Source organism: Rattus rattus, chromosome X, assembly GCF_011064425.1.
Source record: "Rattus rattus isolate New Zealand chromosome X, Rrattus_CSIRO_v1, whole genome shotgun sequence".
Lineage (NCBI taxonomy): Eukaryota > Metazoa > Chordata > Mammalia > Rodentia > Muridae > Rattus > Rattus rattus.
Window position 1 is genome coordinate 10937746 of NC_046172.1, and position 21689 is coordinate 10959434.

At 39.8% G+C, this 21689-nt stretch overlaps 1 protein-coding gene across 1 annotated transcript in view; it reads right to left on the reverse strand.

The window, feature by feature from the left end:
- The window catches only part of Otc (ornithine carbamoyltransferase), a 79914-nt gene that overhangs the window by 5489 nt on the left and 52736 nt on the right, over positions 1 to 21689 (reverse strand). Inside the window, 5 exon segments of the mRNA XM_032889894.1 lie at positions 1384 to 1521; positions 4423 to 4572; positions 4659 to 4712; positions 10233 to 10355; positions 13050 to 13203. Coding sequence (XP_032745785.1) covers positions 1384 to 1521; positions 4423 to 4572; positions 4659 to 4712; positions 10233 to 10355; positions 13050 to 13203 — 619 coding nt within the window.

Genomic DNA, 21689 nt, shown 5'->3' on the forward strand with positions numbered 1-21689 from the left:
AAAATTCTCTTGTATTATTTAATAACCATAATGATCTTATTCTCACTGATAAAGAATTAACAGTCCTTCCCAACTTACTCTACCATATCACGGTGATTAGATGCTGATACTATATTGTTCCAGACTTCCTTGAAGCTTCAGTAAAAGAATGGTAATAAGCTACATCTAGTGAACACTTGGATATACAAGCAAACGGCATGCACTAGAAGCCATCGTCTGAAAGATTTAATCCTCGTTTCCATGTGCAGGTTAAAGTATCTGCTTCAGCTAGTGCATCTGATTTCAGTGGCCCTCGATACCAGGCTATGGGTCGTTGTAGTTGTAGTTTTTCTGGCTAGAAAGCATCTACAGTGATTTGGTGTATATTTTTCGGCTTGTGATGTCTTGCCTATGTGGTGCTCCGTAATGATTCCACTGTATTCCCTCTCGAGGTTTTCATATCTCCCAATTAACCTCTTTCGTATCCACCTAGGGTGGATTGTGTTGTTGCAATGAAAGACTCTGCTGTAAGTACTTGAGATCAGCTAAATCTTAAAAATAGGGCGTAACTTAGAAGCGTAACTGCATATGGAACTTTCCATGGACATTTCCCAGTGCATATTGCAGAAAGCAATATCGTATTAGTACTTCTTCGCATACCAGTGGTAAAGATGACCAACGGCTTCATCTGATAGGGATGAAGGATGTCTGGCATAAATTTACCATGAATTTTAGAAATGTTCCATACTTATAAACAAATTAACCTCCATGACCAAACTCAAAGAACTACAGTTCCTTGGTTAATGTATCAAGAAAAGAGTAAAAGAGGAGAAGAGTCAAAGAAAGAAATGATATTTTTGAATGGCTGTTTCATACTAGGCATTCAATTAGTAGCTTCAACAAGCACAGATTGCTATAATTGTAGCTCATGGCAGTAAGAGTTTTGATTAAAATTGATGAATTTGGGAGGGAATCTATTTTACTTCATTCAGCTATGCTGTGCATGCTAATAAGACATACTGGCTTGTGATCTTCCTGAACAACAAAAACAACAACAAAACATAGAGCAGGTTGGCGAATGGCTCAGCATGTAAAGACAACATGCTGCCAAATCTGAAGACGTGGGTTCGAGCCCCAGGACGCACACAGTAATAGCAAAGAACTGACTCCTGCAAGAGACTCTTCTTAACCTCAATTATGCTCTTTGTTAATGTGTGCGCCACCCTTGCACACTCAAAAGACTTGCAGGCTACAATTTAAACATGGAAAATAGATGTCTGGAAGAGCAATCGGTACAGTTGGAGAAACCTGGATGCCTCATTTTTTACCCCAAAGCATGAATCGCCAAGTTGAAAGCACGGCGGCTACAATTTCTTACCCTTCCATTGCCCCCTTCTTCCTTACCATGATTGTCCACTTTCTATTTTCTGCCTCTGGGAACACTAATGACCGCGGAGAATAAAACACTTCATCATCTACTTCTTCAGGCTTTCTAGGCAAGCAGTGTAAAAATGTCCAGTCAGACGCAGCCACTTTAGCAGTCTAAAGAGATGGGGATAAGATCATATTTTGAGTATGAAGTCTTACATGTGGCAGTCATATACAGCTTTTCAGTATGCAGTAGCACATTTGTCCTGGCATGATAAAGCAAAGGGGCAGAGTGAAGGTTTTAGCAGAAGGCACCCAGGATAATGCATTAGCCCCTCTGACTTATGGCATTTTGTAGTCACTCTTCAATTTGGGAGCTCATCACTCCAAGTTCAAGCAGTCCATTTCCTTTTCTGATGTTCTGCCTTGCAAGACAGTGGACGTTTTAGGAAGGAACCTGGCTGATATGCAGTGGATAGCCGAAGTTGCCAGTATACCAAGAAGTTACTTCGATGCATTGGTATTATACTTTGAGCTATTTTTTCAAAGTTATGAGTTTGGGCATTTGAAGTATACCTTGTCACAAATTAAAATGGTTTTGAAGAGCGCAGTGAGGTAGGAGTGCATTAAGGAGGATTCTGAGCACTGCTTACTTTTTTCCAAATGCAAATGCGCTAGCACTCTCCATTTTCACCCGCAGTTAATTCCCCAAAGTAACACCCCCCATCCATTTCCATGTTTCACTTACACATTTAAAACTACATTGCCTCATACATTCTTACCTCCAAATTACTGCCTTTGTACTGAAATTTTATTTCGCTTCTAAGTTGAGAATAATTGAGCTTCTAAAGTACTGGCAAATGAGATGGAAAAGAAGTAGCATTTATACCTGTCACATGTCAGGAAAATTATTATTCTTCCAGCTTATAGTGCCGGCACCAGAAAATTGCCCAAGCCGAGCATGAGGCAAAGTATAGGTAAGTTAAAATTGCTCCACCAAATATTTGAAACATATGACAAAGGATTAACCGTGGTATATAAAAGAATCTCATACAACCAGTGATAAAGGGGAACAGATAGAAATCAATTAAAGATATGACAGAGATACAAAGACATAGAAACGGAATGACCAATCAATATGAAGAATGCTTAACCTAATCAGAAATAAGGCAACTTTTAGAAATCACAAGATGCCATTTTCTCTTCAACTTACAAGATGTAAAATGTAAATGACAAAGAACGGGGTATGTGGAGATGGACCTACAATTTACAACTAGAAGTTAAACTATTCATCCTATTTGGATGAACAGCACTGGTATTTTTTTAATGTATATAGGAAAACAAAGAAAAATTCTTCCTTCAGAAGCTTATTGTCTAGTTCACGAAGAAATATTGTTGGCAAACCCACTTGTACTTTGGAATTCAAGGTGCAATACTGTGAAGAATGAACCAATAGAGTTCACCTCTGGGATTGAGCTATGACTGGAAGCAGGTGTCAGGGACGCTAGAGGCTGAAATTAAGTTCACTCTGTGGAATTGGGATCATTGTGATCTGTACTTTTCGTTTACATGCACGCCATTACTTAATGAAACTATTTAAAACTTATTTTGAAAGTAACTGGGAGCTGGAGAGATGGGTCAGCAGTTAAGAACACCGGCTGCTCTGCCAAGGGCGTTAGGTTTGGTTGCCAGCACCCACATGGTGGCTCACAGCTGTCTGTAACTCCAGCTCGAGGAGTAACAGCACTCTTCTGGCTTCGATGGGCAGAGCAGCCAAGCAGTGCACAGACACACATGAAGGCAAAACACCCATAGACAAAAATAAAAATGAAAGTAAAAACATTTTTACAACCTGCAAATATGTCAATGAATTAATACAAAAATCTCAGTTTTGTCAAGTGGAAAAAAAAGTGAGAATAATATGTTTGAAGTACCATGTAACAAATATTAAACCAATACTTGTATGTAAATGGGCAAATAATACTGAAAAGAACCACGTTATACTTTTAAACAGTAGCCATCTGTGGAAACAGTTGAGAGGGAGAGAGAGAGAGACAGAAAATAAACATGTTGGTTTTATAACTTGTTAAAAGGGGGAACCACTTTTTTCAAATTTTGATATGTAATAGAAAGAAAATTATTGTGTTACTTTGTTCTTATTTCTTTGTGTTTTTCTATAATCACTGTCTTGAGCTCAATGTGCTCCTGTCATTCAGGGTATGCTTTCAACAGAAGTTCTCAAAGTGTGGCCAAACTAGCAGAAATGTATTACCTGGGAATAACATAGAATGCAAAGTTTTACATGCATGACCCACTGAATCAGAGACCCTGGAGTTGGGACAGCCAGCTGAGGATAACTACACACACTGGTCATTCAGATGATTGCTCAAGATTGAGCATAGTGCGTGCAGAGGAAGGCATCATTCAGTGCTAGAGTTCTTTGCCTAACTTGCTCTAGGCCCTGGGCTCCACGAGATGCCCAGCTGCAGACAACCAATGAAAGAGGTAAGAGAAGAGGGGAGGCAAGCAGGAAGGAAAGATTGATATCAGCTTTCTGATCTTCAGTAAGGTAATAGATTGAAGGGGTGTCATAGGGATCTCTGGGGACAGTTGGCAAAACCTACCACAGATTTAAAACATTAGAAAATAAAAGTAAAGCAAGACCTAATACTGCACGCAGTTACTGGGGCTTTTCTTATGGAAGAAAACTTAAGAAATTGTGTGCAGCTGAAGTAACCCAATTTCTTCGAACTTATGCAGAATAAAGCATTTTGGAACCTCTGTTGTTGTTAGAGAGGGAAAAGCTCGAACTTATGCAGAATAAAGCATTTTGGAACCTCTGTTGTTGTTAGAGAGGGAAAAGCTTGCTCCTCTACAGGTCAGGTTTCAGATTTGTCTAGCATAAATGTTTTTTTTTCTATAGAATATTGCTAGTCTTTGGGAGGAAAGAGATCTTGTTGGATTGCAGTGAGTCCTTAACAGGGTATGAAAGGTCCCTAAAGTGAATGAGCGATGAGATGGTTTAAGTTTTTATGAATGCAATGAATGAACCTTCAGAGAAGCTTCAATTTGTACCTTCATTGTAACCTGGTAACCTTGGAAAGCTTGAAGACGCTTTTTCTTCTCATCCTCTTGTCCCATGCTTATCCAAGTATCTGTAATTAATACATTGCCTCCACGTGCTGCTTCCAGTGGATCATTTGTCATTGACAACCTGGTACCATTCTAGGACAGAGAAGTCTGCTGGTTAAAAAACAAAAACTTCTTGGGACCAAGAAAGACAATTAGAAATTTACAAATTAAAAACCTACCTCCTTGGCATACTGTTCTGCTAGCCTGACTACATTAGGATCTGGCTCATAACCCTGCAAGAAAAAACATTAGCTGATTAGTTAGTTTAATTATCCATGACACTATTTAATAGCTCTTATATTTAACAACACATCTAGTATGTCTTAAAACAAAACAAAATAAAGCCTAAGAATTGGCGCTCTCTTCTCTTTTAAAAGATGTAGCTTATTCACATTAGGCAGAGCACATTGAAGCTTTCATGGTGTCCTTTGGACTATCTCTGTCTTCCTCAGTCATAAAGATGATCAGAGCATGGCATATCCTACCTCAGAACAGACCTCTCCTTGATCTTTTAATGGCATGAGAAAACTATATACATAATTGCATAGCCTAATGCATTTTATCTGTGCCTTTGTACAAAGGACTCTCTTTTTTGTCTAACATGCTTCTCCTCACTCTTTCCACGGACAAGTTTTGAAATCTCAGCTTTAATGACTACTCCACAGAAAAGCCCACCGTAGCCACGCCAACTAAAGACTAATGGGCTCCTGCCTTACTCTTTTCCCAGAGAGTGGGACTTGCTTTAAATATCATGTATACATATGTTTGGAGTAGTTTGGAGAGGCAAGCAGGTGACTGTAAGAGGTGCACATTCTTAGGATTCAATGATATGGCATCCTGGGAGTCTTGTTTACTCACCCTAGTCCCAGCTCTAGTGGACAATCTGCAGGCAGCTAAAGTAGCTAGAGTTAGTGGCACACGGCCATGAACAGTCTCTCCCCACCTCCTGTCTGGGTAAATTGTTCAGTACCAGCGTCTTATGGCAAAGCTGATGCAGAGCCTCAAGCACTCTGCCTACCTGCCTTGCTTCCATGTCCTGCAATTCTTCTCGATATACTGCCCCAGGAGAGCCAACCATCCCCTCGTCCCTTTACACTAGTGTCCTTTCCTACAATGCCAGCCTTTCATCCTTGAAGACGTCTTCATCAGAACATGGCAGCTCATGAGCTCATATGGAATTCGTGTCAGTTCAAACCCCACAGTTATACTCACCCTCCTCCATCTTTCTCATGTTTTGAATTCATAGCACCTATTATGAATCAATTCTGTGCATTTTATATATGGATTTCTGTTGAGTGTTGGGATATCCCTTTTACACTCCACCGCTATGAGTAATCATGATAGTAAAGAAAACTTACTCCTTGAAGTTGCAATGGTGCTGCCAGAAGGTGGCTTTTATCTGTCTGACCCCTTCAGACACTGCCTCGCTCGTTTACAGAAGGTCAGTGATTAATAGGAAACCAGACACCTTCACCCAAGACCAGAAGATCCAAATGAGCATTCCACATACAAAATGCTCAATAGGTCATCTAAGGCTGTGGGTTAAGCTCACATCATGCTCAACTTCTCCCTCTGACCACTCCTGCTTCCTTACCTTGCCCTTTCCCACAGCTACTGAGTTCAGGGTTATACTGTCATGGGCATGTTATGCATTCTACACACTAGACTCTCAGATCCTGCTTTCTGAGAGCTCAGCTTATGCCTGGTCTGTTCACCTGAAATCTGGCTTCTTTACACATACTTGTCTACCATAATCCTTTTCCAAATTCTGGAAGAAAGAAACTGCCAAGATATTGATTATGATAGCTGCAGCCATTTTAAAGCAAGGTTTGTTATGATCAAACTGCCATGAGCTTTCAGAGTGTGGTTTATGGAGTTTGGAGGGGGGCGTAATTAATAAAGGTTTGTGAATTTGGAAATCAATGCTTTGAACACACATACAGGTAAACATACGTAAAGAGCCAGGGCTATTACACCAGGCACCTACTGCTCTGGCAGTGTAGTCTTGCCTTCAGGGAGGAGGTATTGGGCTCTCTAAGCATAATCACTCTTAGAGAAGGAATCAATAGGTACTTAGAGACCCAAGAGAGAGGCTTGGAAATTAGAAAATCAGCCAACCTTGCCCACCCTGAACTGTGATTTACAAGGCAGAGAGAAATTCTTCACTCACATCTCCGTTTTCAATACTAAATAGCCCATTGGCCTTTACATAAATCTTAAAGCCAGATGAAGAAGGTGATTAATAAACCAGTCTAGATATTCACTTAGAACAATGTTAAAATCATCACCACCCATGGCTTATGGAACACTGTTGCAAATCATGGTCAGAATAATATTCTTGGGAACGTGTAAGTTATTCTTGGTTGAGGCATGAGGAAATGGATTACATATGATTTTGGAAACTTCAGTGTTTCTTAAATTTATAATAAATCTAGCTTTATCTTTAAGGCAAATAGTTCTACTAACAAAAGAAGACCTACAAATTGATGGACCAACTTCTGCACTATCAGACTTTGCAGCAGTATTTTTTAAAAAAAAAACAAAACCACTTCTCACCAAGATTTGAGTGGACTTTGCTACACTTTATCATTTAAATGAGTTTCCGTATATGAACATTACTGAAATTACTCTGTAATATTGGAAATTTTCTTTTAACGTTAATAAAACATTTTTGACAAGTAATACAGCGTTTAAACAGTGTATTTCTTCAACAGAATGGAGCCATTCCAAAATCTCCTTATAGCAGGGAATAATTATTTTCAATGCACATTTTCTCTGTGAAAGCAAACACACTCCCATTTTGTTTTCATATAGAGCCTTTCTGCAGACTTGGAGTTCTAGTGAGAGTGTGCTCAAACATGGCACAGTCGAGCTTTTTTGCCCAGTGCATGCTAAATGAAAGGAGAGGGAGAATTTGATGGAAGGGCCATCTTTCTGAGTCAATAAAATTTGCTGCAATAGGTGAGCCTCCAGAGCATGCTATTATTGCAAGTACTTGCCATTTGTTCTACAGCATGGCAGGTGCATCGGGACAAATAATGTCCTTGGGAAAGTCACGCCCTAGAGGTAGGCCATAACTCAGTGGTAAAGTACTTAGGTAGAATATATGAGGCCCTGGCTTTGATGCCATGGCAACACACACACACACACACACACACACACACACACACACACACACACACACACTGCCCAATGGGAACCTCAGGATGTAACTTTATTTGGAAATAGGGTCTTTGCATATATAAGCACTTCAGCTGCGGCCACGGTGAGCGGTAGTGACCTAAATTTAATCGGCTATCATTTTGAAGACCAGGGGCTTTTGCACATAGAGATCTATGGACACAGAATGAAGGGAGTAGGAGAAACGCTTGGAGTAATTAAGGAAGAAGCCAATTAACAAATGGAACATGGCTAGGCTGTGCCAGCACCTAGAGCTCAGGCAACATGTCACTGTGCTTTCTGAACCACCCAGTTGGTCCTAATTTGTTCCGGCCTAGGAAACTAAGAGAGAAGGATGCATTGACTCAAACCGACTCAGCTGAAACATGAGAGAAAATGATTGTATTTACTTATTTGGAATACAACAGGCCACACAAGGTTGTGATCAACACAGAACTTACAGCTGTTTTTTTTTCTTTTTCAGAAGGCCACTTTCTGGCTACCAGACTGCTCCTCTCATTGTAAGTGCCAGAGACTCGCCACTCCACTTTGCCTGTTCAGTAACTGTTCAGAAGGATGAAATGCTGCTCTACTGACTCCAGGTTGGGACAATTCTGAAGCATGCCTAACACCCTGGAGCTCAGTTGTTGGGTCAAGGGAAGTTCTTTCTGTTAGATTGAACATGTCATGGCACCAGGGTGATCAAATCATCCTGGTTTTCCAAATAATCTTGAAAAATCAGCACTGAATGTTTCTCATCTCTGGAAATACCCAGGTCTAGGGAAACCAAAATGTTTGGTCCCTATATAAAGGATCCTTCCTTGATTTTCCCTTTCCCTGTTTTCTTCCTACCACTTCCCTGTAAATCTCTTAGGTATGGATATGTGAGTAGGAAACTCAACTGAAGACACTGTACAGAGATGGAGTGTGTAAAATGTGCATGAGATACTCAAGAACTGGGTGATCACTACTGCTATGTTCCTGGTAGTTGGTAAATAAACATCTCAAATTCAAGAAGCAGAAGCGTGAAGAAAAAATTTGAAGTCCCTCTATATTTATCTCAGGATCAAATACATGCTTGGTGAGTGATACACTGACAGGACACGTGATTGTGGTGACCAGGTGTGTCCTAATATGAAGGCCAATTCTCTGACTGCAAATCAACACTTATTTTCCGAAATGGTTTCTACTCGGGGAACTTTCCTTTTTACAAAACTCTTGAAAGCACATCAGAAGCTAAACAAGAAACATAATGGAGAGAAGGGAACAGTAGATCTGGGCTGTTTAAAACATTCTTAGCAGGTCTTTTAGGGTTGGCTTGTTCCTTGTAGGGCTAATTCCTACCTTTCCGGAGTCCTGTTCATTCTGCACAGAATAAGGATATCATAATGTAAGATGACTTTCAGGGGAATGCACATGTTTTTATTTTAGTGAATTTATTTATGATTGTATGTTATTATAAAGATCAAACATCTATGTGTTAAGAAATTTAAACCATATAAAAGGACATCTGAAGAAGAAGAAGAAGAAGAAGAAGAAGAAGAAGAAGAAGAAGAAGAAGAAGAAGAAGAAGAAGAAGAAGAAGAAGAAGAAGAAGAAGAGGAGGAGGAGGAGGAGGAGGAGGAGGAAGAGGAAGAAAAGAAGAAGAAGAAGAAGAAGAAGAAGAAGAAGAAGAAGAAGAAGAAGAAGAAGAAGAAGAAGAAGAAGAAGAAGAAGAGGAGGAGGAGGAGGAGGAGGAGGAGGAGGAGGAGGAAGAGGAAGAAGAAGAAGAAGAAGAAGAAGAAGAAGAAGAAGAAGAAGAAGAAGAAGAAGAAGAAGAAGAAAGAAGAAGAAGAAGAAGAAGAAGAAGAAGAAAACTCTCTTCTACCTCTATCCTTGAACTTTCTAGTTTTATATAGAGGCAACAGCTATTACCATTTCCTTAAATAACAGAGTGTGCTTCCCATACATTCTATGGAAATGTATAATCAGGATAGAAAAACATGTAGCGGTAGACTAGATTTAAAACTTTGAAGAGACCCTGGTGATGGGGTTTGAAATCTAAAACTGGATCCTTGACATAGGATAGACATCTTTCTTTCTTTCTTTCTTTCTTTCTTTCTTTCTTTCTTTCTTTCTTTCTTTCTTTCTTTCTTTCTTTCTTTCTCTCTCTCTCTCTCTCTCTCTCTCTCTCTCTCTCTCTTTCTTTCTTTCTTTCCTTTTAAATCAAATTGCTGCACTGGAGAGATTACAACACCATTTCCATGCCCTGAATATTTTACATGGTCTGGTTTTCACTGTACTCTTCTGCCTGTGTAGTGATAACGCACAAAGATGCCAGTCATCATAATGACCAGTATCAGAATATCCAAAACCATAATTCAGATGTGCTTTTATCACAGAATCACGGAATAAAAGGCATCAACCAAGACTAGTTTCCATGATAGATATGTAAAATTGGGCTCTTAAGAAGCTAGTTATTTAACAGAAGAGTTGGTAATATAGCTTAAATTACCTGACTTCAGCTATGCTCGCTCTGATCAGAAGCCTTGTTTCCACTGGGTAATAGCTTCTGACCACCAGAGAAGGTTTTTCAGGCCAGACAGCATTCCTACCTTTGGAGTAGCTGCTTGAAGGTGCATCCCGAATTTTGCAGCACTCATCATGATGGAGTGCAGAATATTGTTCCCATCTCCTATCCAGCTGAGGGTGAGACCTTTGAGAGAGCCATAGTGTTCCTACAAAACAAGAGGTAAAGGCATTGGTTATGGGGAGGAAACCCACTCTCGTGGAACAGTTACTAGAGTTAAGATAAAGGAAAACTTTTCCCTCGAAATAAATGCCTAATCGGAAGGAAGAGACTATATTTGGAATTATATTCAGTAACCTGAACATACAATCACAGAACTGTAGAGCTAAAAGGTTCTAATATTTTAAGCCAAGACGTGGTCGTGAGGCTTACATCGTCATGAATTTAAAGAATTAGCAATGTCAATGTCCAGATAGCAGCCTTGTACTGAAGATGAAACAAAGAAACAGGGCAGAAAGCCATTACTTCTATGTAACTCACATTTGTTATTCTAAAGAAGTATTATCATGCAAAAAATACAGTATAGCGTAGCCACCATCAATGGTCAAAAAACATGTCCACTATTACTCTGTTTATGGATACAGTTATGTGTAAAGAATAAAGGCACTCCTCAGATTACAAATACAAATATCATGGGAACAACTTCTTTGTAGGGTGGGAGTAAAAGAATAGACATAGTATGGTCCAACTCAATTATTTCATTTTAAAACAATAATGAATCTAAATTACTTGATTCATTGCTTTAGAAATGGACAAAACTGCTCTAAAGGTGGGGCTCACTAGTAAAGAATCTTTCAGTTATGCATGAGGCCCAGGGTTCCATCCCCAGCACCACAAAAGAAAAAAATTGATAAAGCAGTATTATGTATGGATAAGAATTTTTTTATTTTTTAAGTTTAAAAAGTATTTATTTTATGGAGGGATGGCAAGAACATGCTACGACATATATGTGGAAGTCATAGGACAACTTCCAGACACCATCCTTCCATCTTTCCACCCTTCCATCTTGTGGTTTCCCAGAACTGATGTCAAGTGCCTTTATTCACTGAGCTGCCCTAGCATCCTGTTTTTGTTTTGAAATGAAAATAAAAAAATCAAAAAAAAAGAGAAGCAAAAATGAAACAAAAATTTATAGATGGGGGAAGGGAGGCTGGAGAGATGGCTCAGTGGTTAGGAGCACTGACTGCTCTTCCAGAGGTCCTCAGTTCAAATCCCAGCAACCACATGGCTCACAACCATCTGTAATGAGATCTGAGACGCTTTTCTAGTGTGTCCGAAAATAGCTAGAGTGTACTCATATACGTAAAATAAATCATCCTTAAAAAAAACAGAAAAATGTCTGCAGGGTTAATACATTTATAGTTAAATCCTCATAAAGATCAAAGAAGGAGAAAGAATGAGTCATTTGGAGATCACGGAACTAGTAGGTGGCGAGGCTAGTATGTGAAGGCAGGTTCACCTCACTTAAACCTTGTGATCTTCATAACCTGTTCTTCAGTCACTGAAATCATATCTTGGTGTTGCCTTGGTCAAGTGTTGCACAAGGGCCAGCAGGAGACCCTATGATAAATAGTACAGCTCATGTCCCCTTAGTGAGTTCATGACTTTTACTGATAAAGTCCCAGAGGGAAACATGAAGTCATCTAGTGTCTACATAAGATTTCCCTCAAAAATAGAAACTTTCTGTCTGACATTGTTTCTTCTTCTCTGTGTGGATCTTGTCCTCACCTCCAAACAGCATTTCTTTGTGTTTGACTTCTCATTTAAATGCTCACAGCTCATTAGAAGCTTCAAATTCAAAGGAAGGTCAACCTATATCCAGTTTGCCTTTTCTCTTCAAAATCATCCAGAAACATGGAAACCCTGATTGTTAAGATTCTGAGTGACAAGATCATGTAGTTTGGATGTGTCAATCCAAATGAATAATGTAGGTCTTAAAAGTCATTCAAGTGTCTGATTTGGGTATAATAGCTGACTTAGATCCTTAATACTATAAAGTCTACATGTTCTTTATTCTATTTCTAATGAATTTATAAAATGGCAGGAAGTGCCCTTTTCTATTATTAAACGGTAACAGACCATCTTGTGCATTTAAAGTAAACTCCTCTACTCCTCATCTCCAAGTTACGGAGTGTAGTGTCTGTAGGATCACTGTATAAGTTACTTTCCATGGTGCTGGGATGAAATACCTGACAAAGGCACCTTAAGGTAGGAATGAACGGGCTATGTGGAGCTCACAGGTTCAAGGATATGGTTCATCATTGTAGGGGAGTCGGGGCAGCTAGAGTTTGAGATAGCTGGTCACATTGCACCCAGTCAGGAAGCGGAGAGAAAGGGGAATCCTAGCACTTAGCTCACTTCCTCCTTTCCCTTCACGTTAGAACCCCAGGTCATGCTACCCACAATTTACGTCACTCTTCCCACCTCTTGTAGGCAGTGACTCAAAGATGTATTCAGAGGCTTGTCATTTAGGTGATTCTAGATCTTAAAAGGTTAACAATGTTAACCGCACGGTCGCATAAGTCGTGTTCATTCTACACGCAATTTCATTCCTTAATCATCCATTGTTAAATTGAGCAACAGAAAGCAAAACGATTGAAAGAACAGAAGATACGAGAGGAGCTAAAGGGGGTTTGGAGGTAGGATTTAGAAGAAAAGGTCATACAGTCTCTTTAGAGCAATGTTCTGTTTTCTAGATCTCTAGTATTCACAACATGTGCATACTTTTTAAGATCAAAGTTACTCATAATAACTGCTAAACATCATGTAAATAAATGGTTCCACTTGAGAGTTAAGAATGATTTGTTAACTTTTGTTTTGTAAAGCAAAGAAATACACCAACCTGGAGTGTAAGGTAATCAGCCAGGATCTGGATAGGATGATACAGGTCTGACAGTCCGTTGACAATTGGGATGGTTGCTTCCTTAGCCAGGATGTCCAGATCTGATTGTTTATACACTCGAGCTAACACTGCATCTGTCATGCTAGATAACACACTGGGGCAAACCAAGAAGAGACATTCTTACAATTGTTCTCAACAACTCCTTCTTTAATACAAGCTCCTTAAAGATATGAGTAAGTACAAATATATGAAAATGTGTGTATTGCAATACACCTAGGAGTGCGACAGATTGAAAAGCTAACACTAAATATATAGTCATTATAGCGGACAGACATTGTTCCTCCACCCATATCTTATTCAGTGACCATGTTACATTTTTGTGGAGCTAAGAAATCAATTGTGAATCTGGCAGACATGATGATAAAGTATGACTGATAAATGAAACTTTTTTCCATTTACCTAGGTTTAAAGGGACAAGAACAAACAGCAAGACATTAAAAAAAAGCATTCATGACTTGGTATGTGGATAATTTTTCTTTATATTACCCAACAGGGGGAAATTTTTTATTTGTTTTCATAGTACATAAAGCATCCGTGTAGCAACTATGGAAGTACACATACAAACCCTACAGGAGAGAACCTTCTGCATAAAAAACCATCCACTGACAGGCTCTGAATGTCACCATCTACATCTGTAGCTTCAAGGCCAAGGGCACCTTCTCCTCAGACTGTTCCCACCCAGTAACTAGGCTCAGCAGAGGAGAATGGAGCTGGACCATTAAGTCTTTCCTCTGGAGCACCCCACAGCTTCAGCAAGCTTTTGTTTTTTAAGCAACAGTGCCACCTAGGTCTGTCCTACCCATATCTTCTTTACTCTCTCACGTGCATGGGTCAGCCCTGCATGCTGATATGAAGGCTTTATCTCAACCCTTGATTCATGGTTTCTACCTCTTTTGTTTTCCGTGGGTGTTTCCCTTAATAAATGTCTTACATGACTAATTCTATCTTGACGTCTGATTCATAGTGGACCTGTACTAACAGCTCAAAATGAACTCCGGTGCTTATAAAATTCTCCCCCAAAGACTCACCACTTGCAGAATCAAGGATTGAAAAAAATATTCATATATAAAAATTTCCTAGATATTCTGATTCTTTCAAATGTTTGTAGATTCTTATATTTCCAGATTTTTTGAATTGGCAAAGTTCCCCAAAATATCTGGATATCTACACAATATCTCTGAGTAGTAACTTACTTACTCTTTTCTAATAAAGCAGAGAAAATTTTAACCCAAAAAATGGTATGGAGAGTGATGCTTAAAATTTGGAAACTGGGATGCCTGAAAGTTACTTTATTGTTTTAGTTCTTTTTTATTTTGTAACTGATGGCAGCAGTAGAGGAATCCGGATAATTTGTAGCTATAAACTGTTTTAAGTACATTGTGTTTTGTAGCATGAGATAGGTGAATAAAAAGGCCACTTTGTAGGTTAAGTGATATCACTTCTCCCAAGGCTCAGAGAACATTGCAGAAAAAAGGTTGGAAAGATTACAAGAGTCAGAAGTTCAAGACTCACAGTGAAACAGTGTCTTCTGGACATGCCAGGACCATTTCAGGCAGGAACTAACAGTAGCCTGTACAAGACACACCCATAATCAAGGCAGTCAACATTCTAGCAAGGAGTAGGAAGCGGGTTATCAGCCCTTACCACTAACTGAGGAACTATGGACCGTCGATGGCTTCTGGGGGATAAAGTGTTTGTTTGTGTTAGGAGTGTGACTCCTGGTAGTAAAACCAGGATAGTGGATAGCCTTATACTGAGGGGTATATGGGCAGTATAAAATGGATTCCATGGGTTATTTAAAAAAAAAGGAAGTCAAAAGTGGAGAGGGAGGGTAGATTGGGGAGGATTACATGGAATAATGGGGAGAATATGATCAAAACATAGTATATTAAATTCTTTAAGAATTAACAAAATATTTTTTTTTAAAAAATACACTGGTATCAGTTATCTTTTGGTGGTGTCTCAAGCAACACCAAAGACAAGGGGTTTCAAACCCTGCTCCACAAGAAAATCATTTGGAATATTTTCAAAATCTTTGATGTTTACGCCATATAGTATATATGAAGAAAATCCGAATCTCTAAGGAGTAGTACTTAAGGATTGGCAGATTTGTTTGTTTGTTTGTTTTGCTTTGTTTTGTTTTGTTTTTTAATTTCCAAAGAGATGCTAATATCCAGCTAAGGCTGAAAACCCAAAAATAGCACATTGCTTTTTAGATCAATATTGCCAGAACCTGGAATCTAAGCAGGTGCTCAGTATCTCAAATTCTACCCAGATTTACCGCCATGATCTCTATTGTAACTGGATCTCCAAGTGGCAAACTTGCATATTGAAGTTCTTACTAAAGAGGGAGTGAAAGCTACTGTGTTTAAAAAAAATTCCAGATTATTTTCCTAGAATCTTAGCAATGTAGGAAAAAATTCAAGAATACTCTGCTTCTGAGATAGTAGTCTATAATGGATGCCAAGGAATACTTCTTTCTGGGTTACTTAAAAGAAAAAAATAGATCTCAAATCCTCTGAGCCATAGAATGATACAGCCATCAATATTCCCCAGTAAAGCCTCCTGCATTAGAACAATGAGCTACCCCATTTATCTGATGACCTGGGGACAATGGAACTTTGTTGAGTCTTCTGTTACTACACAGAAGCCTGGATCTCAAATACAGAGGATGACTTCTGAATTCCAGAGTGTTCCAGATAACCTTCCAAAGATTAAGAACACTCTTCTAAGGCATCAATAACAGTTTAAATAATTTCATATCTGCTAGGACTTCTGAGAATCTTTGTCGTAGAAGCATGAAAGTTTCTATCTCTACTGTAGAAAAGTTACTCAATGAAACTGGACAACTTAGTAAGGTCTAAACCATAATCAACTAGTAAATCCATATTTAGGGAGAATCAATTTGGTGATACGTACAATCTCATAAGAGGTGCAGAAGTATGGTTCACTTTATATGTCATACTTTAAACTTCTTACAGTGTATCCAGATGCCCCCTAACCCAGTGGCTTTGCCTTGGTCTCACCTTTTATACTTTCAGCACTTCCCAATATCCCAGGAACTTAGGGTTAATCTGTTAACCATTGATGAAGCCAGAGCACAAATGATCCAATCCCTTCCCAGAAGCCCCGCCTCTGAATATTTCTGCTGAACTAAGCATTTATCACACATGGATGTCCAGTCTGAACTGGAAGAGGATCCAGGCACAGGGAGAAAGCAGAAAAGAGTTAGAGTCTCATGTACTAGAAGGTAAGAGGAAGATAGCCCTGGACGTGGTCCTAGATTTGAAGCAGACAGGTACCGTGTGATGTATCATGGGAGGATTATACTCTAGAAAATTCTCTAGAGCGTACTAGCACAAAGAGTCTGGAACCACCCTTCAGAAAGCAAAATCAACGTATGCAGTACTCCAGCTGCTAAGCCATTTTGGAGAGGTATGAATGAACTCATGAAATGTCTGTTAACATATGCTCTGCAAGTTTGACGTCACCATAAAGGAATGGAAAGGTAAAAAGCCAGCAGACAGGACTGCGGGTATAAGGTAAGTCCTTAGCTAACATGAATGGGACTGTAGTTCAACCACCAGCACCGGATGAAAAAATCAGGCATGGTAGTGCATACCTGTATTTACAGTATTCTGAAGGTTGAGGTGGGATGATCAAGTTCAAGGCCAGCCTTGGTTTCTTAGTAAGACACTTTCTCACCCGCACACCACACACGTGTACACAAAGTAGAAATGAATCTGCATTCTCCTTATGCAGGATATAAAGGAAACTATCATTTGGGATAATCTCTTTTATGATCACTCAGATCGCATAGTCAGAATAGAAGTTTGTAATGACAAGATGGTATAGCATCCTTTAGGAATGAGCACTTCTCACTACTGATCTGCTACAGCTATTCAAATCCCTGAGAATCCTCACATTCCAATAAAGCTCCTCTGTGTGTGTGTGTGTGTGTGTGTGTGTGTGAGAGAGAGAGAGAGAGAGAGAGAGAGAGAGGAGGGAGGCAGGGAGGGAGGAGGGAGGGAGAGAGAGAGAGAGAAGGAGGGAGGGAGGGAGGGAGGGAGAGAGAGAGAGAGAGAATGGGATAACAACTCGGTGTGTTATTTACTGGGTGGATTAAGATTTTATACACACGTTATGTATTTTCCTTTCATCTCAGTCAATTACCAAGAATGACAGTACAGAAGCTGTTGTTTTCAATCCCCGATATTCCTGCAAGAATTCTTAGGACAAAGAATTTGGTCTTTAACAATATTCTATTGCAATATATATGGAAAGGGAACTATTAGAGGATATTCAATTCAGCGTCCTTGGCAGGATAAAACCAGAATGAGTCTGCAACATTACATTATTGCCAGGAAGAAAAAGAGGCCTTTAAATGGCAAGGGCACTGCTATTGAGGAGGGAGTCATCTTAAAGAAGCTTCCCGTTTCAAGCTATAATTATTTAGAGTGGTAAAAATTATTTTTCATGAAACAAGTTCTATTTGTTGTAAAAAGCCTTGATACTTATAAGAAATGAATTAATATAAAAAGAATAAATGAGAAATATGAAAATGAGGTACCTCTACATTTAAATTTATTTAAACAAGTGGGGAACACATACATACATATGCCCATGCATACACACACACACACACACACACACACACACACACACACTCACACACATATGTGTGTATATTTTCAAATAGATTCAAATAGATACTTTATGGGTATTTTCATTAAATGTATTTTTGAATGTTAAGCATGTATATATATACATATTTATACATATATATTATTTTCAATCTGCTTAATACAGATTTATCAGCCAACTGGCTCTTGAAACAGTAGAAACTGTTTCAAATATAGGCTCTATCAGCATTTGTGGTTTTCTACAAAGGGGAACTGGCGGAGACTCCAGCATTTAACTAGCACCAGTTGTCAGTGATTTCCAATGCGATTGAACTGTTATTCCAAAATAAAGACTTAAACTGTCAGTCTAAAGTTCCAAATTCATTTTCTTGTTTCTCTGAAAGGGAAATCTTTTCATGACTTAACTAATATTAACTCAATGCCAAGAAACAAGGTCCATCCTTTAACACATTGAGAGAGGACAATGGGTCATGTACAGTCATAAATTAAAGGTAAAGGAATGGAACCAAAGCAACACCTCATCTTAAAAAGTTTCTTAAAAGCCAAGAATGGGCATGAAAGATAACAATGAGGTTCCTGTAGTAAACAGAATAATGGTTCACAAAGATGCCCATGTTCTAATCCCCGAAATTTCACAAAATGAATGCGTGGATACACTCAACGCGATGATTTGAGAGAGAACGATTCCCCTGAGTTGGATTCCATATAATCTGTATCCCCCTATAAAAGAAAGAAAGAGACGAGAAATGGGAAATGATGCAATGGTGAGAGGTTTGGGGGTGAGCTGAAAGATGTGGGCTACCTCTGCCATCTGGAAAGATGAAGGATTCAAATCTTTCCCAGAACCATCAGAAGGAGGCACCTCTTCTAAATTTCAGACACCCAACACAGAAAGTTCACTTTTTAATTGCATAAGCCATGACATTTGGGATAGCATGTTGAAGAAACAACAAAACTGAAAACTATTTTGGTAAGTTACAACAGCTGGAATTCAGCTTGCCTTGACCTTAACTACCAGTTCTCACTAACCAATCAGAATCAAGTGCTTAACAACCATTTAATTTTTCTTAAATGTAAGAGTCTTAGTTCTCTATATGTTGTTTTTAATTAGATATATTTCTTTACTTACATTTCAAATGTTGTTCCTTTCCTGATTTCCTGTCCATAAATCCCCATCCTCTCCCCTCTCCCATACGAGTATTTCATCCATCCCCCTTATTGCCCCCCCATATTCCCCTGCCCTGGGGGTGCAACCTTGGCAGGACCAAGGGCTTCCCCCTTCCACTGGTGCCCCAACAAGGCTATTCTCTGCTACATATGCAGTTGGAACCCTGGGTCAATCCATGTATGGTCTTTCGATAGTGGTTTAGTTCCTGGGAGCTCTGGTTGGTTGGCATTGTTGTTCTTATGGAGTTGCAAGCTCCTTCAATTCTTTCAATACTTCCTCTAATTCCCCCCAAGGACTTCCTGTTCTCAGTTCAGTGGTTTGCTGTTAGCATTGATCTCTGTATTGGACATGCTCTGGATGTGTCTCTCAAGAGAGATCTATATCCGGTCCCTTTCAGCATGCGTTTTCTAACTTGATCAATCTTATCTAGTTTTGGTGGCTGTATATATATAGTCCACATGTGGGGCATGCTTTGAATGGCCATTCTTTTAATAACTGCTCTAAACTTTGCTTCCATATTCCCTCCTATGGATATTTTCCCCCTTTTAAGAAGGAGTGGGAGCATCCGCATTTTGGTCATCCTTCTTCTTGAGCTTCCTGTGGTCTGTGGATTGCACCTTGGGTAGTTCCAGCTTTTGGGCTAATATCCACTTATCAATGAGTGCATACCAAGTGTGATTTTTCTGTGATTGGTTTACCTCACTCAGGATGATATTTTCCAGTTCCATCCATTTGCCTATGAATTCCATAAAGTCATTGTTTTTGATAGCTGAGTAATATTCCATTGTGTAGATGTACCACATTTTCTGTATCCATTCCTCTGTTGAAGGGCATCTGGGTTCTTTCCAGCTTCTGGCTATTATAAATAAGGCTGCTATGAACATAGTGGAGTATGTGTCTTTGCTGTATGTTGGAGCATCTTTTGAGTAACCATTGAAATTTTTTTCCTGCCTTCCTAAGATTATTCTTTTTCTTTCCATCCTGGTCAAATTACAAAAAATTGAAAGTATGTAAGAGCATCCACAGCCCAGTGATGTTTTAATTCCAGGACTGGGAACAAATAAAAGATGAGGTATAAGAATAAAATAATATCAATGAAAGTAGTCAGAGCATTATGGCCTGGCCACAGCTCTCGGACCCAAAACCGGCACTGAGAGAACTGGTCCCCCAGGAGCCCTCTCGCTCCTAAGATCACTGGCTCACAGGCCCACAGGAGGGACAAGCTCCAGTAGAGATGGCAAGACCAACTAACATCAGAGATAACCAGATGCCAAGAGGCAAGAAGCAGGAACCTCAGCAACAGAAATCAAGAATACTTAGCAACATCAGAGCCCAGTTCCCACACCAAAGCAAATACTGGATATCAAAATACACCAGAAAAGCATGATTTGGATTTAAAATTACATCTCAGGATGATGTTAGAGTACTTTAAGAAGAACATAAATAACTCATTTAAAAAAATACATGACAGCACAGGTAAACAAGTAGAAGCCCTTAAAGAGGAAACACAAAAATCCCTTCAAGAATTACAGGAAGGTTTTTACCGGGAGTCCCAAACCCGAGGATCCCAGCCCCCAGCAGCTCTCTGCTCCCAGACCCCGTGGGAGAGAGACCTCACCGCCTGGTCAGGTGGGCACTCCTGAGGCTGCAGACGGAAGAGACCACCAACACTGCCCACCCCTGCCCACATCCCTGGCCCAAGAGGAAACTGTATAAGACCTCTGGGTTCCCATGGAGGAGGGCCCAGGAGCAGGAGGACCACTGCATCTGAGACACCGCCAGAACCTGAAGGGATCTACCGGATAAACAGTTCTCTGCACCCAAATCCCGTGGGAGGGAGAGCTAAACCTTCAGAGAGGCAGACACGCCTGGGAAACCAGAAGAGACTGCACTCTGCACACATCTTGGACACCAGAGGAAAACACCAAAGGCCATCTGGAACCCTGGTGCACAGAAGCTCCTGGAAACGGCGGGGCAGATCTTCCTGGTTGCTGCCACCACAGAGAGCTCGTGGGCAGCACCCCGAGAGCAAACTTGAGCCTCGGGACCACAGGTAAGACCAACTTTTCTGCTGCAAGTGTCCTGCCTGGTGAACCCAAGACACAGGCCCACAGGAACAGCCGAAGACCTGTAGAGAGGAAAAACTACACGCCCGAAAGCAGAACACTCTGTCCCCATAACTGGCTGAAAGAAAACAGGAAAACAGGTCTACAACACTCCTGACACAAAGGCTTATAGAACAGTCTAGCCACTGTCAGAAATAGCAGAACAAAGTAACACTAGAGATAATCTGACGGCAAGAGGCAAGCGCAGGAACCCAAACAACAGAAACCAAGACTACATGGCATCATCGGAGCCCAATTCTCCCATCAAAACAAACATGGAATATCCAAACACACCAGAAAAGCAAGATCTAGTTTCAAAATCATATTTGATCATGATGCTGGAGGACTTCAAGAAAGATGTGAAGAACTCTCTTAGAGAAACACAGGAAAACATAAATAAACATGTAGAAGCCTACAGAGAGGAATCACAAAAATCACTGAAAGAATTCTAGGAAAACACAATCAAACAGTTGAAGGAATTAAAAATGATAATAGAAGCACTCAAGAAAGAACACATGGAAACAACCCTGGATATAGAAAACCAAAGAAGAGACAAGGAGCTGTAGATACAAGCTTCACCAACAGAATACAAGAGATGGAAGAGAGAATCTCAGGAGCAGAAGATTCCATAGAAATCATTGACTCAACTGTCAAAGATAATGTA